General features: G+C 34.6%; 1 protein-coding gene across 7 annotated transcripts in view; it reads left to right on the top strand.

Annotated features, from left to right (window-relative positions):
- Wdr59 (WD repeat domain 59) overlaps positions 1-27881 on the top strand; it is a 210555-nt gene that overhangs the window by 17187 nt on the left and 165487 nt on the right. For all 7 annotated transcript variants that reach the window (XR_006262124.1, XR_006262126.1, XR_006262125.1 and 4 more), the window contains exons 9-11: positions 25-85; positions 178-377; positions 11688-11951. Coding sequence is in view for 4 of the 7 variants with exons in the window: in XM_043429564.1 (XP_043285499.1) it covers positions 25-85; positions 178-377; positions 11688-11951 (525 nt within the window). In the remaining 3 variants the exon portion in view is untranslated. The remainder of the gene's footprint in view (positions 1-24; positions 86-177; positions 378-11687; positions 11952-27881) is intronic.

Here is a 27881-nt window from a genome sequence, read left to right on the forward strand (position 1 = left end):
ATATGGACATTATAATTTTTTCAGTTATGTGGTCACGACATGGACGATGCGACTTCTGTTTATACGCAGTACTCGGAGAACACGAGTATGAGTCCGAACTTTTCTTATTTTGCGAATAGTCCCAATATTAATGAAAATACCGTTGGTTATCGTGATATTTAACTCATTTTGTGACAGGAACTTTGCGATCCGTACAACAAATACAGCTCCATGATTCAGAAAATGAACCTGACATCAATTGCGTTACGACAAAACTCGATGGACCTGTGGTACATCACGAAATGCCGGAAACTGAAAAGCAAGCTGCTTCTCCTACTCAGCCAAAGACTTTGCAGCAAGAATTCTCTCTCATCAATATGAATATACCGAATATAGAAGTGAGTCTTATCGAAATCCTTTATCCTCCCGGTGCCACCTCGAACGATTCCGACTCTCTATTTATGGGAAAAATTTTCTAATGCTATTTTTTTAACTTTTCACGGACATTTTTCATGTCCTTGTTTATTGAGTTAAACGCAAGAATCATTAAGTTATGTTATGTTTTTTCTGAATATATCTTTGTCTTATTCTGGCAATGCAGGCATTGAACCATGAATTTTTGTTCAAAAACAAATTGGCTCAAAGCAGCTAGGTCATTTTCTATTGCTGAGAGGACATCATACAGTTCAAGCCAACTTGGCGGACTCTTTCCGTAATCCCTGTCAATTGCATCTATTTTCTTTTTGATTTTATTGCATTAAGTTAAAAAACACCTTGAATTTTCAGAGATTTTCATAAACGGTACTGACTAAAAAAAAGAACAAAAAAATAAACCCTCCCTTTTAAAAATCTGATGAAATTTTCGGATTCCGTGATCATGTGTACAACATTTTATACTAACACCAGCAGGAAATGAATGATTTTTCCCATGCCTTACGAGCTATCAGCGTAGGAAAAATATATATAATTTGAGAGCCGTTCATTAAAGGCTAAATCATTATTAAAAATTATCGGGGTATATCGTATTCACAATATGTACACTACCGACCAAAGATATAGTATCACCAGATAAAAATTCGAGCCGCTCTATAATATATATTAATATTAATATTTATTATATATTTATTATATTAATATTATTATTAATATTAATAATAATGTTAATAATATATTTAATAGATATATACTTTACTATGGGAGGTGCCACCATCGATTTTGAGTTGGTCACGTGAGCTTCATGACTCTTAAGCAATAATAACGCCTCGTTTATGTACTAGAATCTCTTATTTTCATGCCATTTACGAATTAAAAAAAAAATTTCCTGAAAAATTTTCTAAAAGCTATTTCACTGCGTATTCGCGTTCGAACTACGAAAATTGTAAAATGTAAACAAAAGCATAGAACGATCTGGTGGACCAAGTTCGATATTTTCGGAAACCGTCAACGAGTGTTTGTAAGGAGAAACACCTTACCTATAAAAGATTGGCAACATAGTGCTCATTACCTCAATTTGAGCTAAACAAACTATAGTGGCGAGAGGTTGTAAATAGAATTGGAAATAATTTTAGTTCATAAATCCACATCTTTCCCCTATTATTTCGGCGATTTTTCGAGTTTCGATTATTAAATATTTCGAAAAAAATTATGAAAAAACGCTCATCGATCAAAAACTCGAAAAAAAAGATTTTCTCTTTTAATATTTTTGCCCAAACTCCAAGGTTTTCGAATTAAGCTACTGCAGTTGGCGGAGTTCTGACTAGGAATAATAAAAAAAAAGGGTCGGACAAAAATTCTGATAAATTTCCAGTCAATTCAGAACGACCTTCTGCAACGCTTTTCCCTCGAGGCAATTTTAATTTATTTCCGAAATCTTCGAGTTTACCCGTATTTTCTAAAAATGATAATTTTCAACCAAAACTACGATTACTCTGCGAAAAATTATCGTAAAAAACTTCTCCAAAAATAATGTCAAAGCTACTGCTCTTTCTATTAAGGTTGTTATCAAAAAATTTCACAGGAAAAATTTTCACAAGCTTTGTGCTCAATTGTAAACAGACAAAAAACACTGGAAAACAGTCATTTTCGAGATATCGTATCCAAACTTTTAGTGCGGCTCGAATTTTTATTTGGTGATTCCACATTTTGGGTCCCTAGTGTGAATATCTGCTCAAGGTAAGTCGTGCCCGAAATTATCCAAGTTTTTTCAACGCTGATTGCTGCTAAAACACTGAAAAAAAAAACAAACTTTCATTATGGCTGATAGCGTAACATGTTGGACATAAAATCACGAATTGTTAGAAATTTTTTCAGTCGTTAAACATACTGTTTTTATAGCACCGCATGACCTAAGTTTTATGTCATATGGGCTATAAAATAGTATACGATACTCGTGAATTATAGCTCTATTATAACACGGCGTTTAGCACCCTCGGTATACGCTCGGGGGTGAACCTTTGTCCTAACTCGTGAAATAGTACATTACGATACGTGTGACTTAAGCTGCCTATTATTGCACGGCGTGAAGTTGGGACTCGAGCGTGGGTGGGGCTCAAAAGTTAAAATGCCTAAAATGGCGAACAGGCATTCTGTATATCTATATATATCTACAGGGTGTCCCATTTTAATCTTACACCTGACTTTTCTCGGAAAATATTGCTCGGGCCAAATATTGTGTGAAACAAAACTTTTAGGGGTTGAAGGGGGACGTTTGATAAAAATTGGTTTGTGGATCCAAAATTCAAAATGGCGGCGTTAGAATGGCCGACATGTTTTTTTCGAATGGAAACATAACTTTTTTTCATCGACAAAAAATTTTTCAACGCAAAACCACCAACAAAATTTTTTGATTAAGTTCATATTTTTTAAGTGAGAACATCATTTTCAACTATTTTAGAGGTATCCAGGATGTACCGCGAAGAGATCTTTAACGTACCAAGTGCAAGTGCGTTTGCGTGTAAGGAGCATATCAACGATTTCGTTGGGACTGAAATCAGCCATTGTTGCTAATTTTCAGAATTTTCCTCTAATTTAAGAACTTTTAAAAATTTCGAGAATCAACAATTTTTCTCTGATTTCAGAACCTTTACAAATTTTCGATTTCGTCTCTTGCTAATGGCTGCGGAGTCAGAAGATAAACGTTTCAATCAATTTTTCATCCGTGGGCGATCACAATGACTTCTAAAATAAAAAATTCTTCTCTGATTTAAAACTCTAAAGTAAGAGAACTACGCAAAGTCAGACTACGTCAGTACTACCAATGATGTTTTCTTTAATCTCTTACAAAGTGAACTTACCTTTAATCGTACGCGAGGCTTACGCTTAAAGATAAGTTCACGTAAGCGAGACTTACGCCTACTTTTGAGTTGTAAATCAGAGAAGAATTTTTTATTTTAGAAGTCATTGTCATCGCCCACGGATGAAAAATTAATTGAAACGTTTATCTTCTGACTCCGCAGCCATTAGCAAGAGACGAAATCGAAAATTTGTAAAGGTTCTGAAATCAGAGAAAAATTCTTGATTCTCGAAATTTTTAAAAGTTCTTAAATTAGAGGAAAATTCTGAAAATTAGCAACAATGGCTGATTTCAATCCCAGCGAAATCGTTGATATGCTCCTTATTTTAGGGAGATGTCAGAGCAATTACTTCCGAGCTGAAAATTTGTATCGACGTGAATCACGAGAGAACATGAAGGAGCGGATAAGAGCTGCCTGCCGTGCGATCCCGAGAGATGTTCTCCTACGCACAGTTGATGGTTTTGAGAGAAGAGTTCAGGCATGTTTAAACATGAATGGAGGGATCTTTGAACATCTCTAGGGAGGGATCAGTGTACACTCACAAGGAGGGTTTGGAGTCCGAAAATACTACGGTAGTGACGAACCGCAGAGACCTAATCCTTGTGAGCTCGTACCTATGGGCATAAAGGCATTGCATGCCCCTCTTTTTAAAAAAAGTTGAAAAATAAAATGAAAATAAAAAACACACACACATGCACCTCCACGTATGCACGCATATGCAGACGCACACGCAAACGCACTTGCACTTGGTACGTTAAAGATCTCTTCGCGGTGCATCCTGGATACCTCTAAAATAGTTGAAAATGATGTTCTCACTTAAAAAATATCAACTTAATCAAAAAATTTGGTAATTATGCAGTTTGGTTACTTTTTCGAAAAGTGGGGGAATTTTTTTTTTTTTTTATAGGCCCCTTCGATTGGTTGCCGCTAATGATATTTCATGGGGGGAGGCTAAAATTTCCCATAAACTCCATGAGTTATGAGGTTTTGAAGTTATCATAAATATTCGATATATTGACGTTCGTGCTAGGGCGGGGGGGGGGGGGGGGTGAACACACACAAACACACAAACACACACACACACACACACACACACACGCACGCACGCACACACACACTTCACTTTATTCACAATTTCGTTTCTTTGGGTTGTGCACAACGCGCGCGCGCGCGCGCGCGCGCGCGCGCGTGTGTGTGTGTGTGTGTGTGTGTGTGTGTGTGTGTGTGTGTGTGTGTGTGTGTGTGTGTGTGTGTGTGTGTGTGTGTGTGTGTGTGTGTGTGTGTGTGTGTGTATTCACCCCCCCCCCCCGCCCTAGCACGAACGTCAATATATCGAATATTTATGATAACTTCAAAACCCCATAACTGATGGAGTTTATGGGAAATTTCAGCCTCTCCCCATGGAATATTACTTACTATGATGCAATCAACAGCTTCAAGGAAAAAAAAAATTTTTACCAGCATTTTTCGCAAAAGTAACCAAACTGCATAATTACCAAAAATTTTTCCAACAAAAGTTGTTGGTTTTGCGCTGAAAAATTTTTTGGTGATGAAAAAAAGTTATGTTTCCATTCGAAAAAAACATGTCGGCCATTCTAACGCCGCCATTTTGAATTTTGGATCCACAAACCAATTTTTATCAAACGTCCCCTAAAAGTTTTGTTCCACACAATATTTGATCCGAGCAATATTTTCCGAGAAAAGTCAGGTGTAAGATTAAAATGGGACACCCTGTATATATATATTGTAACGTAACGCTCTTGCCGACCTCGCCTGAACGCCGCCACGCGTCGGTTCGAGCTACCTTAATTTTAAAAGGAGCAGGTATGAAAGAAACGTGAGAACGCGGAATTTAGATTTTGAAGAATTTAACAATACCGATTTATTCAATTTTTATTGATTTCACAGGATAAATTCGTTTTTTGATTTGTGGTCGTTAAATGTTCGCGATCGCGCTCGCCAATTGTGAAAAATTTTGTTTCACTTGACGTTTCAAACAATTTTTAATTTACGCGTTTTTCACCTATTTTCAAAATAATAGTTTCGATAATTCAATCGTGTTTCGAATTAATACAATAAAAGAAATTATTATAGGTTTGATGCAATATAACCTCAAATTCGTACCGCGGCCTTTTGAATTATTTAAAATTTACAAAATTTACAGAAATTTTGGTTTTGTTTGACTCGGACTCTATTAATTACAACTTTGAATTTAAAAACAGAATTTACAAATTTACAAATCAATTTACAAGAAAAATCATTCCTGATTCTAGCAAGCAAAAAGAAATAAAAATTGGTTAAGTTAAGGAACAAACCCCAGGCTCTGGGATAGAAACGTCACCGAATCGCTCCGAGATCCTGAGCATCTGCAAGGTTAGGTTATTTACCGTCCACGGGCTCTGGGATTGAAACGTCACCGAATCGCTCCGAGATCCCGTGCAACGGAAATTTGGAAAGTTTAGAGGTTAGGTGCGGACCCTGGACTCTGGGATTGAAACGTCGCCGAATCACTCCGAGATTCCAGGCATCCAGGAAAAATTAGGATAATAGGTTAGGTTGCTTGCCAAAATCAAGAAGAATGTTTTAGGTCAGCCTTTTTGTTCCGAGTCAGAATTTTGAGGAAGGACTGCCTGCCGAATGAGTCGCGCAGCGCTTCTTATACCCGTGTCCCCACCATAAAATTATCAAACGCCGAATTTTCGGTTTTTGGATCGGTTCTGCGCATCTATTTCTAACGCCTTCTCTTATTGGCCCGTTGCCATGATTCACGCTCGCCCGTTGGTTGCGCGGGCTAACATACGATGCGCGGACTACCGCTTTTTATGTTTTTCTGCTTATTCCGATTTTCAATAACAAAAACTTCGATTTGATCCGTTATTATTTAATTTTCTTCATTTTTTAACATTGTTAGTTGTTTTAATATGATTCGAATAATTACAATTGCTAAAAGTCACGTACGTGTCTTATAGCCCATTAACGCTCTATCCGCGCATGCGTCATAAACACGCGTCTCGTTTTATTTGAATTGACACCAATTTTCTAAAAGAAATAATCTTTTCCTTATTTTTTTTCGATTCGTTATAATTTTCCGCTTCATTTGAGCCTAGTTACAATATTTTACGAAATTGCGTTGAATTTTAATTAACAAAACAAAAAAATATAATAGTTCGAGTTTTTAATACGCTGCGCAACTAGTGTCGCGCTCCGCCGCTTGTATCGGGCCTTTGTATTGCCCTCCAGTACGGCCGCCGCCGGCCAACAGTGACGCGTCTCACCGGTCGTTGTACGCGCTCGGTCAAAACATCGCGTCGCGTCGCGATGTTTTTTTTGAGGTTATGTTCAGGTTCGAGTCGATTCGGTCGTTCAGGAGGAGGTTACGTTACAATATACGTATTGTACTTTTACACATATTTACACATTTTACACATATTACAAGTACTTTTAACACATATTTAGACATAATTTGTATCGATCCAATCGACGTCGAATTTTGTGAACAATACCAGAGGATCCTGGAAAGTCTGAGAAGAATCGATTTTCTTATAAGTCTCTGCCACCATAGAGTAAGAAATGACTAGCTTGCATGTGATTCTTTTGGATTTGAAAGCTTGGATAAACTTCCGAAAAGCGGAAACCGAATTTTGAGCTGAAATTTTGCATACTGCTTCTTTATAACAATATAAGACTTCCCCTAAAAGGATTTTTGGCGACTAGCAATATTTATTGAGAAATTGAATTTTTAAGTTGTTATTTTAGCACGAGTAAGTATATCTATATCGCTTATCTCGCTCGGCCGGTATCCTCACTTCGCTATAGTGCCTAGGCTACATGGATGGCAAACATTGCGCTCCTTGCCTGGGCTACTCTGGGGATTTTTTCCTTAAAATTCCGTCTCCCCGGCGCTTTTTTTTATTTTATTTTTTTAATTTGAACAAAGAAAAAAGAAAATTCTTGAAAAGTAAATGGGTGGGTCTCCCCGATTCGCGCCGGGGAGACGGAATTTTAAGGAAAAAATCCCCGGAGTAGCCCAGCCAAGGAGCGCAACGTTTGCCATCCATGTAGCCTAGGCACTATAGCGAAGTGAGGATACCGGCCGAGCGAGATAAGCGATATAGATATACTTACTCGTGCTAAAATAGCAACTTAAAAATTCAATTTCTCAATAAATATTGCTAGTCACCAAAAATGCTTTTAGGGGAAGTCTTATATTGTTATAAAGAAGCAGTATGCAAAATTTCAGCTCAAAATTCGGTTTCCGCTTTTCGGAAGTACAGCCTAAATTTTAATGTTGCACGTAAATTAGATGGAATTTTTTTCAATTGATTTAGCTGTTCGAATCAAATAAGAAGAATGAGGCATCGGTTTCCAAAATGGTTTCAAGGGCGATTTTTCGGTTTATTATTTTTTACTTGTTATTTGATTCTTTTGACACTTTAAAAAATAGATGCAGATTAGTTTTTTTTTAATATAACGTTTTTTTAAGATTTGTAAAATTTTTTTCGAATTGTTCTGTATTTTTTTTATGAAATAATTTTTTTTTTAATTAAAAAAAATTTTGTTTAAAGTTTTTTTTATGGGTGGAATTATCAGCAAACGAGGGACCATCAATGTACTTGTCCCAACCTTTTTTTCCCTAGGGGAAGTTTATGGTTTGATATCACGTCTTTTTTCTCAAAAGATCCTTATTTATGTTCAGATGACTATAAGATTTTAGTTTAAATTTCTATGAATTGTTTATAATTTTCGGCGTATAACGTTGGTTTTCACGAAAAAAGACCTATTTTTCGTCGAAATTGTACTGAAAATATGTCGATAGAGGTTTATTCTTGGACTTTGGTGATTTTTCTCCTTGTCTTCTAATATGTTTCGTCCATTGGGAATTCAAGAGCATGGAGCAATGCGTGTTGCGGGCCGAGATATGATTTTCGGCTGATAACGTTAGGAAAAAGAAAGGAAAAGAGGGAAGATAGATCAAATTCAAGACACAACAAATCCAACAGAATTGGCCCTTTTTAAATGTTGCTTTTGCATTCTGAATCTAGACATTTTCGTGTCATTCAAAACGTGTCCCCGATGAAATATATTTCCAAAGTTTGCAAGTGGCAGCTGAGATCCAATTATCTACAGTTTGATAGTTGCTGAAAAAAGGCACCCGGAAACATTTATTATGTCAGAACTCAAAGAAGCAAAAAAAACTGAGCGTACTTAATTCAACAGAGCAACGGAATTCAAAGACGTTTAAGGTATCTGCATTGGTTTTGGAGAAAAACAATTTCAGGAGAATTCAGGAATGAATTTAAAAGTTTAAAAACTCAGAATAAAATAGAAAACGGAAAATTTAGGAATTTAGAAAAGCTGAAGACGTTTGTGATGAATATTTGAGATTACATGTTACGGTTGGAATAAAAAAGTTAAATGATTGGCACACATGCTGCGACACAAAAATATGAAAGTTTGGAGATATTCGCTTCATACCGCAGTAATACAAACTTCAATAGTATTTAAAAAGAAATACTTTAAAACTTACTAAATCAAGTTCTATTACTCATTCTCATAATCAAAGATAGGGGGTGATACTTAACACACATATTTATGGACAGAAATTTCAGAGTTCGCAGATATCTGCTGCGATTCAATGTATCTGCGCAATAAATTTTGAAGACAGCAATTTAAAATCTATCCATAAATGAGCAACTGAAGACTTCTGTGATGAGTGTTTACTTCATATATATGTTACAGTTAGTTTTAAAATGTAAAATGAATGGCACAGTATTTAAATTGTATAGTTTGCAGATTTTTGCAGTATTTCAATGATCCGAATCTACAGCATTATAATGAAAAATTGTCAAAAGTCATGATGTTACGTTGAAATGACATAGCGAACATTGTATTCAGAAATTCTGTATGTTCCCATGGATGTTAGCAGGCATTATATTTGATCGCATCCAAAACTGAGCAACAGTAGACTTATCGGAATGAATTTTTATTATAATAATTCCATATTTGTAGTTTGCAAAGTGGAAATACTCAACATACACGTCATTCTATAAGTTTTGTTATCAAAATTTGTGTTTGCATACCGCATTCCTAAGATACGACTTTTCATATCATCAGCAAAAAACGCATCCAAAGGCTTTCTGGAAAAGTTTCCAAATTTATCACTCGACAGACCTAATGGGAAAAGAATAACTACACACTATACCAAGACCAAATTTTTTTTTGAAAATCTGATGTACAAAATGTGAGATTGATGATCATAGCTGGAAACCTCTTGAATCACGTTACCACAATCAGCATGAAGAAATAGTAGAAAATCATAGGACACATATTAGGCAATTAATTAATGATATGTATCGATCCGCTGCAAACCGATGGAGTGAAAACAAGGATCGGAGAGGGCAGAGCCAAACTGAATATGAAGCAAAATATGGGAAACATGAGAAATAAATTAGAAAACATTTATTCAATTAAAGTTTACAACATCATTCTAACAGTTCTGTGTGTTTTTGTTGTATTTATTCATATATATAATCTGACGCCTTCATATATATAACCTAGCCTACTGACGATATATTTACACTGGACAATATTTCTCGCACTCTGATTTAATTGAAAGATTATTTTAGTTAACGCTTATTTCCAGTCGAACAAAATAATGAAATCTTGAAAAGTTTTCGTTGACATATGCATCGCGCATTTTTTATATCCTTTTTCGCACACATATCACAGACTACATTTACGCGGCCGCTTTGATACTGGTTTAGTATATCACAAAATTTAACGAAATAAATAGTAATATGCACTTCGTTAGATGACGAAAATTATTTTTAGTTATCCCGCTCGCACTTCATAACATCATAACCCCAAACGTCAACATGACGTGAAACTTCGGCTGGTGACTTTCAAGCTCTCTGCATGTGACGTCAGTCCGCGACACCGCCACGAAGTTAGACCGAGGGACATGAGGCCTTTGATGGTATTATATACAGACATGTCAAATTTCTAAATGTGTTAGTAACTTTTGCATAATCTTGAGCCTGTGCAAAGTTTTTTCTCGCAATTACGCTACTGATCGTGTTGGTTTCGGGCTCCTTCGAAAGAGATTTTGAAATTTAGTCTCCAAACTAATTTTCGCTTAACAAAACATCTCTTGAGCTCCGCAATTCTAGAAAATGACATGCCAGTTTTACCCCCACCACCGCGAATCGTTTTATTCAGAGAAAAGATAGTCTCGGCGAGAGCCTCAGGCCAGCAGACGACAGGGCTGTCAATGTACTTGTCCCGAGACTCTACCGAGTCTCTTGATCTCGGGAATGGCTTCATGGATTTACTTCCAACAAGGACCAATGGAAAGGGAAAAATCGAAAAAAAATTCTCACCAATTTTGAGATTTTTTAATAATATGGTTTGTCCGCAAGCACCGTTTAAAAACTCTGTGACGTCATAAATCGGCATATTCGCGTATATAAGAGTGCGGCAGGGCTCGCGCTGGCTTTTTCTTTACCCGCTGCTGTTTTTCCTTTTAATACTTGGTTTCGAGCCGCTACCGCATCTCTTGACAAGCATAAAATGGACTTGAAGTTTAATGTTTACATTCAATAAAAACGAACTAAACCTCAAACGGAATTAAATATTTCGAGTTATTTAAACGGAATTAAATGAATTTCAAGTTGAACAATTTAATGATAGTATGGCAATGTTTTTGCCACTGATTTTCTTTGAAAAAACCTTGTACTTTCCAAACAATGGTTTTTTAATTTGAAGTATCCTTCACTGATTTTCTTGTTCTTTGAGTATTTTGTTCCATTTACATTTTTCGTTCAATTCACAAAATTTTAGTGAATCTTGTATGCGGTGTTATATATATTTTAGTGTAATATTTCTGACACAATTGTCCCTTTCAAACGTTTTCATAAAGATTTAGTTCTTATTCGTGATTCAGAAATTTAGTTATTCTCATATATGTATACCTTGGGAATTTAAAAATTTCATAAGTTCTTATGGTTTGTTTCGAGAGCTGAATTTTTTTGAAACGTTCCTGGAAAAATATCTCAGAGATTCATTCCAAATGCGATTTTTTCAGGGGTTCATTCCTTTACTGTTAAAAAATAAGGGCGAAGTATGTCATTCGAACTTAATATCAAATGCAAGCGAGATTTTTCGCTAAAGAGAAAATTCGAAGGTTCATATAGTAGGAAATAAATTACTATATTTGTTAAAAATTATTTATCGTTCCCCTTAGATAGTATGCCTCAAGAGTTTCCTATAATTAAAGTGATTGATTGATAAGATTGAAATGACATTTTTCAATGGGTTCGCCCAGTCTTCAAGTATCATTATTTTTCCATAAAAATAAAAATGTTTCATTTTGCAACTGTTAATTTTTTCTAAAACAAATTTTTCGTTCGCTTCAAGGTAAATGCAATGGACGCACTGGAAAGGAGCTGCACGGTTACTGCTTGCAATAAAAATTACAATGTTATATTGAAAGTGAATTTTCCGGGAAACTATCCACAAAGTGCTCAGCCAACGTTTCAGTTCTGTCCAGGAACAACGGTGGATAATGCGACTATGGCTAAATTGTTAAAAGTTTTGAAACAAACGGCCCAACAAAGAGTTCGAAAGAATCGAACGTGTCTTGAACCGTGTCTACGGCAACTTATTAGTACCTTGGAACAGGTAAAAATCTCATTTTTCTCTACTACATCTTGAAAATACTTTTAAGAAAGTCACCCTGTGTGGTAGCCGGACTATTTAAGGTTTTGTTGCAATTTTTTGCGGTTAGGAAAAAACTTTTGAAATTTGAAGGGTTTATTTATTGGTATTTCAACTCTATAATAGAATTTTTTAATTTTGATAAATCCGGGTAGATACGGCGTAAAACTATTTCCGAGGAATCTGTATGTTTCTCCGTGGTCTCCAGGGTTCCGGAAGATTGGTTGATCTGAGATCAAAAAACCAAAGAGTGTTTTGATTTGCAAATAGTGGCTATCGCCTGAGCTAAAATCACACAGAGATATTAAAAATTGAAGGATTTTAGCTCAGGCGATAGCCAATGCTTTACAAATCAAAACGCTCTTTTTGATCCTAGATAAACCAATCCCCCGGAATCGTGGAGACCACGGAGAAACCTATGATACTTACAAGGAAAGGTACTTTAGTGTTCCCCTCCGATTTTGATAATTTTTTTATATGTTATAGTCCATCGAAAAATTAGGGACACATATTTTTTTTATCGGCTTAAAGTTATTTTTAAGGGGTGAAATCGACCCCCGAAGTTGGGCATGTCTTGCATCTGGTAGACTGTTTCATATAGAAGCACTCAACCGATCGAAAGAAAAGCAATTATTGTAAAATGTTCTGCATGTCAAATAACCCATATGACATGTTCAACTTTTTATGCACCTTTACTGCAAAGAGGTGAACCACCCCCCAATATCCAGATTTTTGTCGTATAAAAAAAACTGACGATCCGATTCCAATAAAACAAACGCCATTTTGCAGAGCAAAAAAAAATAAAATTGACGTGTTTTTGGGTTTTTCTCAAATCAAAAAAAATAAGGTGGTAAAACACCCTTAAAATGTCAAATTTTATTTCGAGCACTGTCCCCTTCCGATTTCAGTATTCTTTTTATAGAATGTAGCTTGTCAAAAAATAAGAGACACGTATTTTTTTTATTGGCTCAAAATTATTTTTAAGGGGTGAAATCAACCCCCAAAGTTGGGCATGTTTTGCATCTGGTAGAGTGTTTCACATAGAAGCACTCAACCGATCGTAACCTAACCAATTGCAAAATGTTTTACACGTCACATAATCTATATTACATGTTGAATTTCTTATGCACCCCTATTAGATGGGGATGATTAACCCCCTGACCTTCATAATTTTTTTGTATAAAAAAAAATTTCATTTGATTTCAATGGAACAGACAAAATTTCGAAGAGCGAAAAGAATTCACGTTGACTTGTCTTTTAATTTTTCGAAGAGAAAAAAATCAAGGGGGTAAAGCACCTCTAAAACCTCAAATTTCATTCTGGGCACCGAAATGATTAAATTCAATTCAATTGGTCTCATTATTATTGCGAATCGACTTACATTCTAAATAATATGTTATTTACATATACATCAGCTGTTTAAATTATATGAAAAATTGAGTACTCCTACATCTTCCATGGTCGCGACTTTCACAATTTTTTATTTTCGTATATACATGGGCTGTATACAAACATATATACATAGGCGCTAAAATCCTTCATGTAGTAAAAATAGATTCCAATTCACATTTTCGTTTCAATTATCATTTCTGAATTTATGGATTATATTTTGAACAGTAATGATGTTCTTCGAAGAAATGTTTGAAACAAAGTGACTTTTTACACCACGAACATCTTACTACAGCCACATTTGTGCAGCCTTCAATTTCACATTGTGTTTGAGATGATATACCAAAAGCAAATTAAACGAAATTTTTGAAATTCTCAGGTCGTTCTTCTATGTACCCACTTTTGAACCAGGCATATCGAAATAAATTTTCGTACCTCGGAGATGATGATTGATTATGTACTAGAGATTGCAGCTTGATTATATTATTTAATAATTGTAGACTTGAATCATAATCAAGTAATATGACACTGTCTGAAAAATGTCTGACATAATTTTTCCAAATTCTAAATCCGAAGACATCGAGTGGCTGGATATTCCCTGTCGTTCCCTTTGGTATGATCATTGTAACAATTTCTTTGGTACGTGGTATAACTTCCGTGACAACACTGGGACAATGTCCACTCCATGAATCTATCAAAAGCACACTTTTCTCGCCGACGTTTGGGAAAAACACTTCTTGAAACCATACTTTGAAATGTTCTATAAATCAATACGTGAAAGTTAATGGTACATCTTTTTTTTTTATTTTTTTTTTATATTTTTATATAGGTCGAAAAATGGTTCGTTCTACAATTTGCCCCAACCGCCCGGATGGCTCTTTTAAAATTATCGAAAGGGGTGACAATAATTTTCCTGCTGCTGATATTGTTGGCTGGATTGTGTAGCTATGAGTTGTCGTTGAAATGGATTGTACAAGGCATTCTACTTGTTTTGTACCTTCTTCTGTTAACCTTTTAAGCGGCAATGACGCCATATGGCGCACATTTTTTCTGGGCCCAAAGCGGCAATGACGCCATATGGCGCACATCGATTATCTCGTGATTAAGTCAATCAATTATCACCAAATTTGATACTCGGGGGTTTCTGGGGTCGCTGATTACGAATCCGCTCTCAAAATTTCGAAATTCGAAATGGCGGATCCAATATGGCGGCCGAAAATGCAAAAATTCATTCGAATCGGATAAAAATTGGTACTCGGGGGTTTTCGGGGTCGCTGATTACGAATCCGCTCTCAAAATTTTGAAATTCAAAATGGCGGATCCAATATGGCGGCCGAAAATTAAAAATTCATTTTAATCGGATAAAAATTGGTACTCGGGGGTTTTTAGGGTCGCTGATTACGAATCCGCCCTCAAAATTTCGAAATTCAAAATGGCGGATCCAATATGGCAGCCGAAAATGCAAAAATTCATTCGAATCGGATAGGCATTGGCATTCAGGGGTTTTCGGGATCGCTGATTACGAATCCGCCCTCGAAATTTCGAAATTCAAAATGGCGGATCCAATATGGTGGTCAAAAATCCGAAAATTCATTTGAATCGGTCGAAATTTAGTATTCTTCGGGGTCGCTGATTACGGAGTATATAAATTGAAAATAGAAGATTCTCTATGACACATATGAATTGATCATGTAAAATTTTTGCAATGGCACCTTTCTCTTCATATTGATTTTATATTAACCCTGAGTTTTTCAAGTTTTATATGTGAATAAATGTAACACAAATACTATTCAAAATTGACCCGTGCATGGTCGGCATATGAGATATTGTTTTCGAATTATAAATTTTGAGGGCGGATTCGTAATCAGTGACCCCGAAAACCCCCGAGTACCAATTTTTATCCGATTCAAATGAATTTTTCATTTTCGTCCGCCATATTGGATCCGCCATTTTGAATTTTGAAATTTCGAGGGCGGATTCGTAATCGATGACCCCAAAAACCCCCGAGTACCAATTTTTATCCGATTTAAACGAATTTTTTATTTTCGGCCGCCATATTGAATCCGCCATTTTGAATTTCGAAATTTTGAGAGCGGATTCGTAATCAGCGACCCCAAAAACCTCCGAGTACTAAATTTCGTAACAATCTGAATACTTTTTTTTTCCCGCATTTTGGGCACTATGAGGCGAATTGGTTCTGTCGCTTAAAAGGTTAACGTTCGCCCTGAATGGATTTCTAATTGGAAACCACTTTGATCAGAATTATAAATATTTTCCGAGCCATATTCTTTAATTTTCAATTGAATTTGGAGAGAAATTTTTTAGCATCGTTTTGTAATATGTCCTTTTATTCCAGGGTCTTTCTTGTCACGAATTTATTTATTTTTTTACTTGTTATTTGATGAATTTAAAAAAATTTTTTTATCCATGTTGGCGAAACCCTAAAACCCAAATCTTCATGCCGAATTAATTTTTAGGCCTGTAGTGCCCATCTCCGAAGATCAATATCGTGCACGATGAGACCTACTTCTATGGCGCTTTTCAGATTATCAATTGTATATTCAGAAATGCGCAACAATTTTTCCTTGTAAGTTCCGCCTTTATTAATTTGTTTAACCCAGCGCCTTAATTCCTGTACAGATTTAACGAGTTTAAATCGATTTTGGACTTGTTCTATTTTCCTATTTTGTTTTGTTTTTGCACTTCTCCAGTACTCAACAGCTCTTTTTTTGTAGTCCTAGCTCAATTCTTCTTCATCGTCAGTACACGTTTCGGGGGCTTAATGAAGATTCTCCAAGACCCCATTCGATGTCATTATCTTTGACAGGTTCTACTATGACATCTCTATACGGTTCTTGAAAATCTAATGTCGTATCTTCGACGATTTCTAGCCGATTAAACTCTGCCATAGAGGCTTTCAGAATTGCCGCGAAGCTTTCTTTAAATTCCCCTTCATAATTATTAACAGGAATGTTCATCACTTCGAATGTAAGAAACAGCAGTCTTATTATACGTTCATTGGATTGATTGATCGACATGATAATAACGATATGAAATTCACAATAGCGAACACGATAAAGACTGATCAACAGTCGAACAGCAACTTAACTTCTGGAGTGATATGAAGGCAGTTTTGCTTTTTTATCTTGAGTGGAAGACTTAATCTGATATCACCACGAAAACATCATTTTTGTTTTTGTTTTTCGGGTACCCCTCAAGCATTAGCCTGAGCGAGCTGGCTTTTCCAAGAATATAATAGGCGTCGAGCCACTATTGCGACTCTTGATAATTGAGATTTTTTATCTTCGTAAATCGTTCAAAATAGAAACTTATATAAATAGAAGAGATACCAACACTTCTGTATAAAGGTGAAGTATGCCAGAATATTCAATTCTCTATCTGATTATGATGGCAGCCGATGTACATGCGAGATAGATATTACCCCTAGGGAAAAAAAGGTTGGGACAAGTACATTGATGGTCTCTTGTTTCTGGATGACATAGAAAAAAGATTCAGAACCAGGAAAAAAATTCTATAGAAATAAGAAACGAAAATTGAAAAGTTCAAAAAAATTCAACAAAAATAAAAAACAACCGAAAAAAATTCTGTAAAGAAAAATAAAAAATTTTCAAAAAAAATCATAAATATTGAACAAATTGAAAAATGTACTATCCAAGTTACATGCAGTATAAAAATGTATGATATCAATTGGAGGCCAAGTTTTTATTGATAATTTGGAATATTTATCGAACAAATTGGAAACTTTAATGAAATTCATGATAATTATTTTCACGAAAAAAGTTAATGAAAAAAAAGTCATAACGGAAGTTACGTGCAGTACTAAAATGTATTATATCAATTCGAGATCAAGTATTTATCAGTTATTCGAAATATAATCTCCGGCGACAAATGAGCGTTGAGAATCCTTGTCGGGCTCACAACGTTTTGTCAAAATTACTAAAAAATTAATGGAATTAAAATCATTAAAAATTGACATGAAAGTCAATCGTTACTTCAACAAGGTACACACTTTAAAGAATCGATTCCCCTCCGACTTTCAGGATCCCCTGGTATTATTCACAACATTCAACTTCGATTGGATCGGTACAAATTATGTTCAAATACGTCTTAAACGTACTTGTCCGGCCCATCACTTTTTATTCAAATCATTCGAAAACAAATCAGGGCTAACAAATATAATAAAATGGAAAGAAATAAAAATAATATCTCCAAGTAATTTGAACTTGATTGTTCGCAAGTCCGTATAGCAATATCCACTTCTCATTTTCTACAGTGAACACATACCATTCGGTAAGAACCAATGAAAATGAGAAATAATCAGGCACATTACTAGAAATTTTCGAACCTACTTAGCCATGCAATGTTTTTTTTCTATAGTCGCGTACACATTTTGATAAATATCGAAGTTGAATGTTGTGAATAATACCAGGGGATCCTGAAAGTCGGAGGGGAATCGATTCTTTAAAGTGTGTACCTTGTTGAAGTAAGGAATGACTTTCATGTCAATTTTTAATGATTTTATTTCCATTAATTTTTTAGTAATTTTGACAAAACGTTGTGAGCCCGACAAGGATTCTCAACGCTCATTTGTCGCCGGAGATTATATTTCGAATAACTGATAAATACTTGATCTCGAATTGATATAATACATTTTAGTACTGCACGTAACTTCCGTTATGACTTTTTTTTCATTAACTTTTTTCGTGAAAATAATTATCATGAATTTCATTAAAGTTTCCAATTTGTTCGATAAATATTCCAAATTATCAATAAAAACTTGGCCTCCAATTGATATCATACATTTTTATACTGCATGTAACTTGGATAGTACATTTTTCAATTTGTTCAATATTTATGATTTTTTTTGAAAATTTTTTATTTTTCTTTACAGAATTTTTTTCGATTGTTTTTTATTTTTGTTGAATTTTTTTGAACTTTTCAATTTTCGTTTCTTATTTCTATAGAATTTTTTTCCTGGTTCTGAATCTTTTTTCTATGTCATCCAGAAACAAGAGACCATCAATGTACTTGTCCTAACCTTTTTTTCCCTAGGGGAAGTTTATGGTTTGATATGACGCCTTTATTCTCAAAAGTTCCTCATTTATGTTATGACGGTTATAGGATTTTAGTATAAATTTCTATGAATTATTTGCTTAGTACATTTTTATAGATTCCATTCTCATACGAACATTTTTATGGGATAATCTTTTTCATGAAATTATCAGCAAATAAGGGACCATGAATGGACTTTTCCCAATCATATTTTTTCTGGGTATGATGTTCGGCTTATAAAGTTGGTTTCCACCATAAAAGACCAATTTTTCGTAAAAATTGTAGTGAAAATATTTCGTCACAAGTCTGCCTTTGAACTTTGGCGATTTTTTTCCTTATACTCTAATATGTTATGCCTATTAGCAACTCAACAGCATGGAGGAATCCGAGATGAGGCCCGAGAAATGAATTTCGGTTTATAATGTTGGTTTCCACGTAAAAGACCAATTTTTCTTCAAAATTGTACTAAAAATATTTCGGCACTAGTTTGGTCTTGGACTTTGGTGATTTTTCTCCTTGTCTTCTAATATGTTTTGTGTAATAGGAACCCAAGAGAGTGAAGAAATGCGTCTCGTGGGCTGTAATATGATTTTCGGCTTATAACGTTGGTTTCCGCGATAAAAGATCTATTTTTCGTCAAAATTGTACTGGAAATATTTCGTCACTTGTCTGTCCTTGGCCTTTGACGATTTTTTCCAAGTCTTCATACCAAGAAAGGATTGACGTAAAGATTTCCTTAATACAATAGATTTTATTTATCCCTTTTCTTCAAAATTCAAATAAAAGATAGATCAAATTGAAGACATGAAAAATCCAACAGATTTGCCCACTTTAAATGTCGCTTTTGCATTCTGAATCTAGAGATTTCATTTCATCCAAAACGTGCCCTCAATGAAATATATTTCCAAAGTTTGCAAGTGGCCGCAGAGGTCCAATTATCCACAATTTGATAGTTGCTGAAAAAAAAGTACCCGAAAACTTCTAACATTTATTATGCCAGAACTCAAAGCAGCAAAAAAAAACTAAGCGAACTTAATTCAACAGAGCAACAGAATTCAAAGACGTTTAAGGTACCTGCATTGGTTTTGAAGGAAAACCATTTCAGGACAATTCAGAAATGAATTTAGAAATTCGAAAACTCATGATGGAGTAGAAAAAGGAATATTGAAGTATTTAGAAAAGCGGAAGACTTTTGTGATAAATTTTCTAGATTACATGATACGGTTGGAGTAGATGATTTGAATGATTGGTACACACGCTGCAACACAGAAATATCAAAGTTTGGAAGTATTCACTGTATATCAGTTATACAAACTTCAATACTATTTGAAAAGGAACACTTAAAAACTTGCCGAACCAAGTTCCATTTACATATTACCATTAAACCATAAACTTCCCCTAGGAAAAAAAAGGTTGGGACAAGTACATTGATGGTCCCTCGTTTGCTAATAAATCCATCCATAAAAAAACTTTAAAAAAAATTTTCTTTAAAAATTGTCAAAAAAATTATTTTATAAAAAAAAAATACAGTACAATTCGAAAAAAAATTGACAAATCTAGAAAAAACATTATGTTTAAAAAAAAATATTCTGTATCTATTTTTTAAAGTTCAAAAAAATCAAATAACAAGTAAAAAATAAAAAACCGAAAAATCGCGTTTGAAATCATTATGCAAACCGATGCCTCATCCTTCTTATTTGATTCGAACAGCTAAATCAATTGAAAAAAATTCCATCTAATTTACGTGCAGCATTAAAATTTATTATATCAATTCGAGGCCAAGTATTTTCTAATGAATTGAAAAAAGTTACCACTTGAGTTACGTACAGCACTAAAATTTATGATATCAATCAGTGGACAAGTATTTTATTAGTAACTCCAAATTTTGACATTATTAAAATGTTCTAAGAAGCTTTTAAATCCAAAAAAAATCACATGAAAGCTAGTCATTCGTTACTCTATGGTGGCAAAGACTTATAAGAAAATCGATTTTTCTCAGACTTTCAGGATCCTTTGGTATTATTCACAAAATTCAACGTCGATTGGATCGATACAAATTATGTTTAAATATGTGTTAAAAGTACTTGTCCGGCCCATCACTTTCCGTTTAAATTGTTTATCCAAATAAAAATCAGGGCTTGTCTAGAACTGATGGTTCACAAGTCACAAGTATTCATGCAGAGGGAATTGAGAGAATTATCTTTACGTAATTTTTACTTAGTTGCACTAATTTAATAAAAAACGGAAACAAATTATTCCGCAATATACAAGGGATTTTATTCTGCATCGATAAATGAAACAAATTGTACATAATATATATGTTCATGCTTCCAAAATAACTCTCCAGTTTATATTCAATGATGTCAATTCTTACTTCCTACTTATTCTTCCAGCGAACGAATTCCATACGGACTAAGAACGAACCTCTACTATTATTAAAAGCATTAAACTAATAATGAATCGCATTTCAACAAATTTTTAACCAGATTCTGCCGTACAATTTCATTTTTTTATGATTGATTTTTTATTGAATGAATAGTGATGGGCCGGACAAGTACTTTTAACACATATTTAAACATAATTTGTATCGATCCAATCGACGTTGAATTTTGTGAATAATACCAAAGGATCCTGAAAGTCTGAGAAAAATCGATTTTCTTATAAGTCTTTGCCACCATAGAGTAACGAATGACTAGCTTTCATGTGATTTTTTTTGGATTTAAAAGCTTCTTAGAACATTTTAATAATGTCAAAATTTGGAGTTACTAATAAAATACTTGTCCACTGATTGATATCATAAATTTTAGTGCTGTACGTAACTCAAGTGGTAACTTTTTTCAATTCATTAGAAAATACTTGGCCTCGAATTGATATAATAAATTTTAATGCTGCACGTAAATTAGATGGAATTTTTTTCAATTGATTTAGCTGTTCGAATCAAATAAGAAGGATGAGGCATCGGTTTGCATAATGATTTCAAACGCGATTTTTCGGTTTTTTATTTTTTACTTGTTATTTGATTTTTTTGAACTTTAAAAAATAGATACAGAATATTTTTTTTTAAAACATAATGTTTTTTCTAGATTTGTCAATTTTTTTTCGAATTGTACTGTATTTTTTTTTTATAAAATAATTTTTTTGACAATTTTTAAAGAAAATTTTTTTTAAAGTTTTTTTATGGATGGATTTATTAGCAAACGAGGGACCATCAATGTACTTGTCCCAACCTTTTTTTTCCTAGGGGAAGTTTATGGTTTGATATCACGTATTTTTTCTCTAAAGTTCCTTATTTATGTTCAGTTGACTATACGATTTTAGTTTAAATTTCTACGAATTATTTATGATTTTCGGCTTATAACGTTGGTTTTCACGAAAAAAGACCTATTTTTCGTCAAAATAGTACTGAAAATATTTCGTCACAGGTCTGTCCTTGGACTTTGAGGATTTTTTTCCATGTACTCTAATGTGTTTTGTCAATTAGGAACCCAAGAGCACGGTGGAAAGCAGGTTGGAGGCCGAGATATGTTTTTCGGCTTGTAACTTTGGTTTCCACGAAAATAGACCTATTTTTCGTCAAAATTGTATTGGAACTATTTCGATAGAGGTTTGTTCTTGGACTTTGGTGATTTTTCTCCTTGTCTTCTAATATGTTTTGTCCATTGGGAACTCAAGAGCATGGAGCAATGCGTGTTGCCGCCCGAGATGTGATTTTCAGCTTATAACGTTAGAAAAAAGAAAGGAAAAGAGGAAAGATAGATCAAATTCAAGACTCAACAAATCCAACAGAATTGGCCATTTTTAAATGTCGCTTTTGCATTCTGAATCTAGACATTTTCGTGTCTTCCAAAACGTACCCCCGACGAAATATATTTCCAAAGTTTGCAAGTGGCCGCTGCGATCCAATTATCTACAGTTTGATAGTTGCCGAAAAAAGGCACCTGGAAACATTTATTATGTTAGAACTCAAAGAAGCAAAAAAAACTGAGCGTACTTAATTCAACAGAGCAACGGAATTCAAAGACGTTTAAGGTACCTGTATTGGTTGTGGAGGTAAACAATTTAATTTCAGGATAATTTAGAAATAAATTTAGAAATTCAGAAATTCAGCATAGAATTTAGAAAAAGGAAAATTAAGTTAATTAGTAAAGCTGAAGACTTTTGGGATGAATTTTTGAGATTATATGTTACGGTTGGAGTAAAAAATTTAAATGATGGGCACACATGCTGCGACACAAACATATGAAAGTTTGCAGGTATTCGCTCCATACCGCAGTATTGGCACACATGCTGCGCCACAAAAATATGAAAGTTTGAAGGTTTTCGCTCCATACCACAGTAATACATTTTCAATACTATTTGAAAAGAAACACCTTAAAACTTGCTGAACCAAGTTCCATTACATATTACCATAATCAAAAATAGGGGGTGATACTTAGCACACATATTTATGCACAGAAATTTCAGAGTTCGCAGGTATCTGCTGTGGTTCAATGTATCTGCGCAATGAGCTTCGAAGACAGCAATTTCAAATCTATCCATAAATGAGCAACTGAAGACTTTTATAATCAATTTTTTACTTCATATATATGTTACGGTTAGAGTCAAAATGTAAAATGAATGGCACAGTATATAAATTGTATAGTTTGCAGATTTTCGCTGTATTTCAATGATCCGAATCTACAGCATTATAATGAAAAGTTGTCAAAAGTCATGATGTCCCATTAAAATGACATAGCGCACATTGCATTCAGAAATTCTGTAAGTTTCTGGGGATGTTGGTAGGCATTATATTTGATCACATCCAAAACTGAGCAACTGTAGACTTATCGGAATGAATTTTTTTTATAATAATTCCATATTTGTAGTTAGTTTCCAAATTTATCACTCGACAGACAGGGAAAAGAATAACTACCCAGTATACCAAGACCAGAAATTTTTTTGAAAATCTGATTTACAAAATGTGCAATTCAAGATTATGGTTAGAAACCTCTCGAATCATGTTACCACTATCATCATGAAGAAAGAGTAGAAAATCATAGGACACATATTAGGGAACGAATTAATAATATGTATCGATCCTCTGCAAACTGATGGGGTGAAAACAAGGATCGGAGAGGGCAGAGCCAAACTGAATATCAAGCAAAATATGGGAATGTTTATATATAATGTTGATACAAGAAATAAATTAGAAAACATTTATTCAAGTAAAGTTTCTAATATCATTCTAACAGTTCCGTGTGTTTTTGTTCTATTTATTCGTATGTATAACCTATTTACACATGATATATAACCACGCCAGTGACGATATATTCGCACTGGACAATATTTTGTAATCTGGTTTAATTGAAGGATTATTTCAGTCAACACTTATTTCCAATCGAACGAAATAATGAAATCTTGAAAAGTTTCATTGACATATGCATCGCGCATTTTTTATATTCTTTTTCACACACACATCACAGACTACATTTACGCGGCCGCTTTGATACCGATTTAATATATCATAAATTTTAACAAAATTAATAGTTATATGCACTTCTTTAGATGACGAAAATTATTTTTTTATTTATCCCGCACGCACTTCGTAATGTCGAAACTCTGTTCATGCGATCAAAAACTGACACACGGTTTGTATATATATATGTATATCGATCGAATTTATAACTGCTGTTACCAGCTGTGCTGCGTCGTGTGCTACGTTATGAAGTTGACGTCAGATTTCCAATCATCAACAACTAATTTCAACAACCAATCACAACGTCTAAAAATGGATGTCGTCAGATCCAACCAATCAGAAACTCGATAGCATCAAAGTGCCTTTGATGGTGTTATACTATAATATACAGACACATAAATTTTTGAATGTGTTGGTAACTTTTGCATAATCTTGAGCCCGTGCAAAGTTTTTTCTCAGCAATTACGCCACCAATAATGCTGATTTTGGGCTCATTCGATAGAGAATTTCTCAATTAGCTGAAAGTTCAATTTACAAAGTCGTACATAACTCATAGGCTTCGCAATTGAAGAAAATCACATGCCAATTTTACCCCCACCACCGCGAATCGTTTTATTCAGAGAAAGTATAGTCTCGGCGAGAGCCTCGGGCCAGCAGACGACAGGGCTGTCAATGTACTTGTCCCGAGACTCTACCGAGTCTCTTGATTTTTCGTCGAAATTGTACTGAAAATATTTCGATAGAGGTTTATTCTTGGACTTTGGTGATTTTTCTCCTTGTCTTCTAATATGTTTCGTCCATTGGGAACTCAAGAGCATCGAGCAATGCGTGTTGCGGGCCGAGATATGATTTTCGGCTGATAACGTTAGGAAAAAGAAAGGAAAAGAGGAAAGATAGATCAAATTCAAGACACAACAAATCCAACAGAATTGGCCCTTTTTAAATGTTGCTTTTGCATTCTGAATCTAGACATTTTCGTGTCATTCAAAACGTGTCCCCGATGAAATATATTTCCAAAGTTTGCAAGTGGCCGCTGAGATCCAATTATCTACGGTTTGATAGTTGCTGAAAAAAGGCACCCAGAAACATTTATTATGTCAGAACTCAAAGAAGCAAAAAAAAACTGAGCGTACTTAATTCAACAGAGCAACGGAATTCAAAAACGTTTAAGGTATCTGCATTGGTTTTGGAGAAAAACAATTTCAGGAGAATTCAGGAATAGATTTAAAAGTTTAAAAACTCAGAATAAAATAGACAACGGAAACTTTAGGAATTTAGAAAAGCTGAAGACGTGTGTGATGAATTTTTGAGATTACATGTTACGGTTGGAGTAAAAAATTTAAATGATTGGCACACATGTTGCGACACAAAAATATGAAAGTTTGGAGGTATTTGCTTCATACCGCAGTAATACAAACTTCAATAGTATTTAAAAAGAAATACTTTAAAACTTGCTAAACCAAGTTCTATTACTCATTCTCATAATCAAAGATAGGGGGTGATACTTAACACACATATTTATGCACAGAAATTTCAGAGTTCGCAGGTATCTGCGCAATAAATTTTGAAGACAGCAATTTAAAATCTATCCATAAATGAGCAACTGAAGACTTCTGTGATGAGTTTTTTACTTCATATATATGTTACAGTTAGTTTTAAAAAGTAAAATGAGTGGCACAGTATATCAATTTTATAATTCGCAAATTTTTGCTGTATTTCAATAATCCAAATCTATAGTATTATAGAGAAAAGTTGGCAAAAGTCATGATGTTACGTTGAAATGAAATAGCGAATATTGTATTCAGAAATTCTGTATGTTCCCATGGATGTTAGCTAGCATTATATTTGATCACATCCAAAACTAAGCAACTGTAGACTTAGCGTAATGAATCTTTTCACTAATAATTCCACATTTGTAGTTTGCAAAGTGGGAATACTCAACATACATGTCATTTCATAAGTATTGTTGTCAAAATTTGTTTTTGCCTACTGCATTCCAAAGATTCGACTTTTCATATGATCAGCAAACAAAGCATCCAAAGACTTTTTGGAATAAGTTTCAAAATTTGTTACTCGACAGACCAGGTGGAAAAAGAATAACTACACTTATATCAAGACCAGAAACTGTTTTGAGAATCTGATGTACAAAATGTGAGATTGATGATCATAGCTGGAAACCTCTTGAATCACGTTACCACAATCAGCATAAAGAAATAGTAGAAAATCATAGGACACATATTAGGCAATTAATTAATGATATGTATCGATCCGCTGCAAACCGATGGAGTGAAAACAAGGATCGGAGAGGGCAGAGCCAAACTGAATATCAAGCAAAATATGGAAAACATGAGAAATAAATTAGAAAACATTTATTCAATTAAAGTTTACAACATCATTCTAACAGTTCTGTGTGTTTTTGTTGTATTTATTCATATATATAATCTGACGCCTTCATATATATAACCTAGCCTACTGACGATATATTTACACTGCACAATATTTCTCGCACTCTGATTTAATTGAAAGATTACTTTAGTTAACGCTTATTTCCAGTCGAACAAAATAATGAAATCTTGAAAAGTTTTCGTTGACATATGCATCGCGCATTTTTTATATCCTTTTTCGCACACATATCACAGACTACATTTACGCGGCCGCTTTGATACTGGTTTAGTATATTACAAAATTTAACGAAATAAATAGTAATATGCACTTCGTTAGATGACGAAAATTATTTTTAGTCATCCCGCACGCACTTCATAACATCATAACCCCAAACGTCAAAATGACGTGAAACTTCGGCTGGTGACTTTCGAGCTCTCGGCATGTGACGTCAGTCCGCGACACCGCCGCGAAGTTAGACCGAGGGACATGAGGCCTTTGATGGTATTATATACAGACATGTCAAATTTCTAAATGTGTTAGTAACTTTTGCATAATCTTGAGCCTGTGCAAAGTTTTTTCTCAGCAATTACGCTACTGATCGTGTTGGTTTCGGGCTCATTCGAAAGAGATTTTGAAATTTAGTCTCCAAACTAATCTTCGCTTAACAAAACATCTCTTGAGCTCCGCAATTCTGGAAAATGACATGCCAGTTTTACCCCCACCACCGCGAATCGTTTTATTCAGAGAAAAGATAGTCTCGGCGAGAGCCTCAGGCCAGCAGACGACAGGGCTGTCAATGTACTTGTCCCGAGACTCTACCGAGTCTCTTGATATCGATCGAATTTATGACTGCTGTTACCAGCTGTGCTGCGCCGTGTGCTACGTTATGAAGTTGACGTCAGATTTCCAATCATCAACAACTAATTTCAACAACCAATCACAACGTCTAAAAATGGATGTCGTCAGATCCAACCAATCAGAAACTCGATAGCATCAAAGTGCCTTTGATGGTGTTATACTATAATATACAGACACATAAATTTTTGAATGTGTTGGTAACTTTTGCATAATCTTGAGCCCGTGCAAAGTTTTTTCTCAGCAATTACGCCACCAATAATGCTGATTTTGGGCTCATTCGATAGAGAATTTCTCAATTAGCTGAAAGTTCAATTTACAAAGTCGTACATAACTCATAGGCTTCGCAATTGAAGAAAATCACATGCCAATTTTACCCCCACCACCGCGAATCGTTTTATTCAGAGAAAGTATAGTCTCGGCGAGAGCCTCGGGCCAGCAGACGACAGGGCTGTCAATGTACTTGTCCCGAGACTCTACCGAGTCTCTTGATAATCAAAGATAAGGGGTGATCCCTTGCATATATATTTATCCACAGAAATTTCAGAGTTCGCAGGTATCTGCTGCGGTTCAATGTATCTGCGCAATGAGCTTCGAAGACAGCAATTTCAAATCTATCCATAAATGAGCAACTGAAGACTTTTATAATCAATTTTTTACTTCATAATATAGATGTTACAGTTAGAGTCAAAATGTAAAATGAATGGCACAGTATTTAAATTGTATAGTTTGCAGAT

The sequence above is a fragment of the Venturia canescens genome, chromosome 9 (genome assembly GCF_019457755.1).
Source record: "Venturia canescens isolate UGA chromosome 9, ASM1945775v1, whole genome shotgun sequence".
In the NCBI taxonomy this organism is placed as follows: domain Eukaryota; kingdom Metazoa; phylum Arthropoda; class Insecta; order Hymenoptera; family Ichneumonidae; genus Venturia; species Venturia canescens.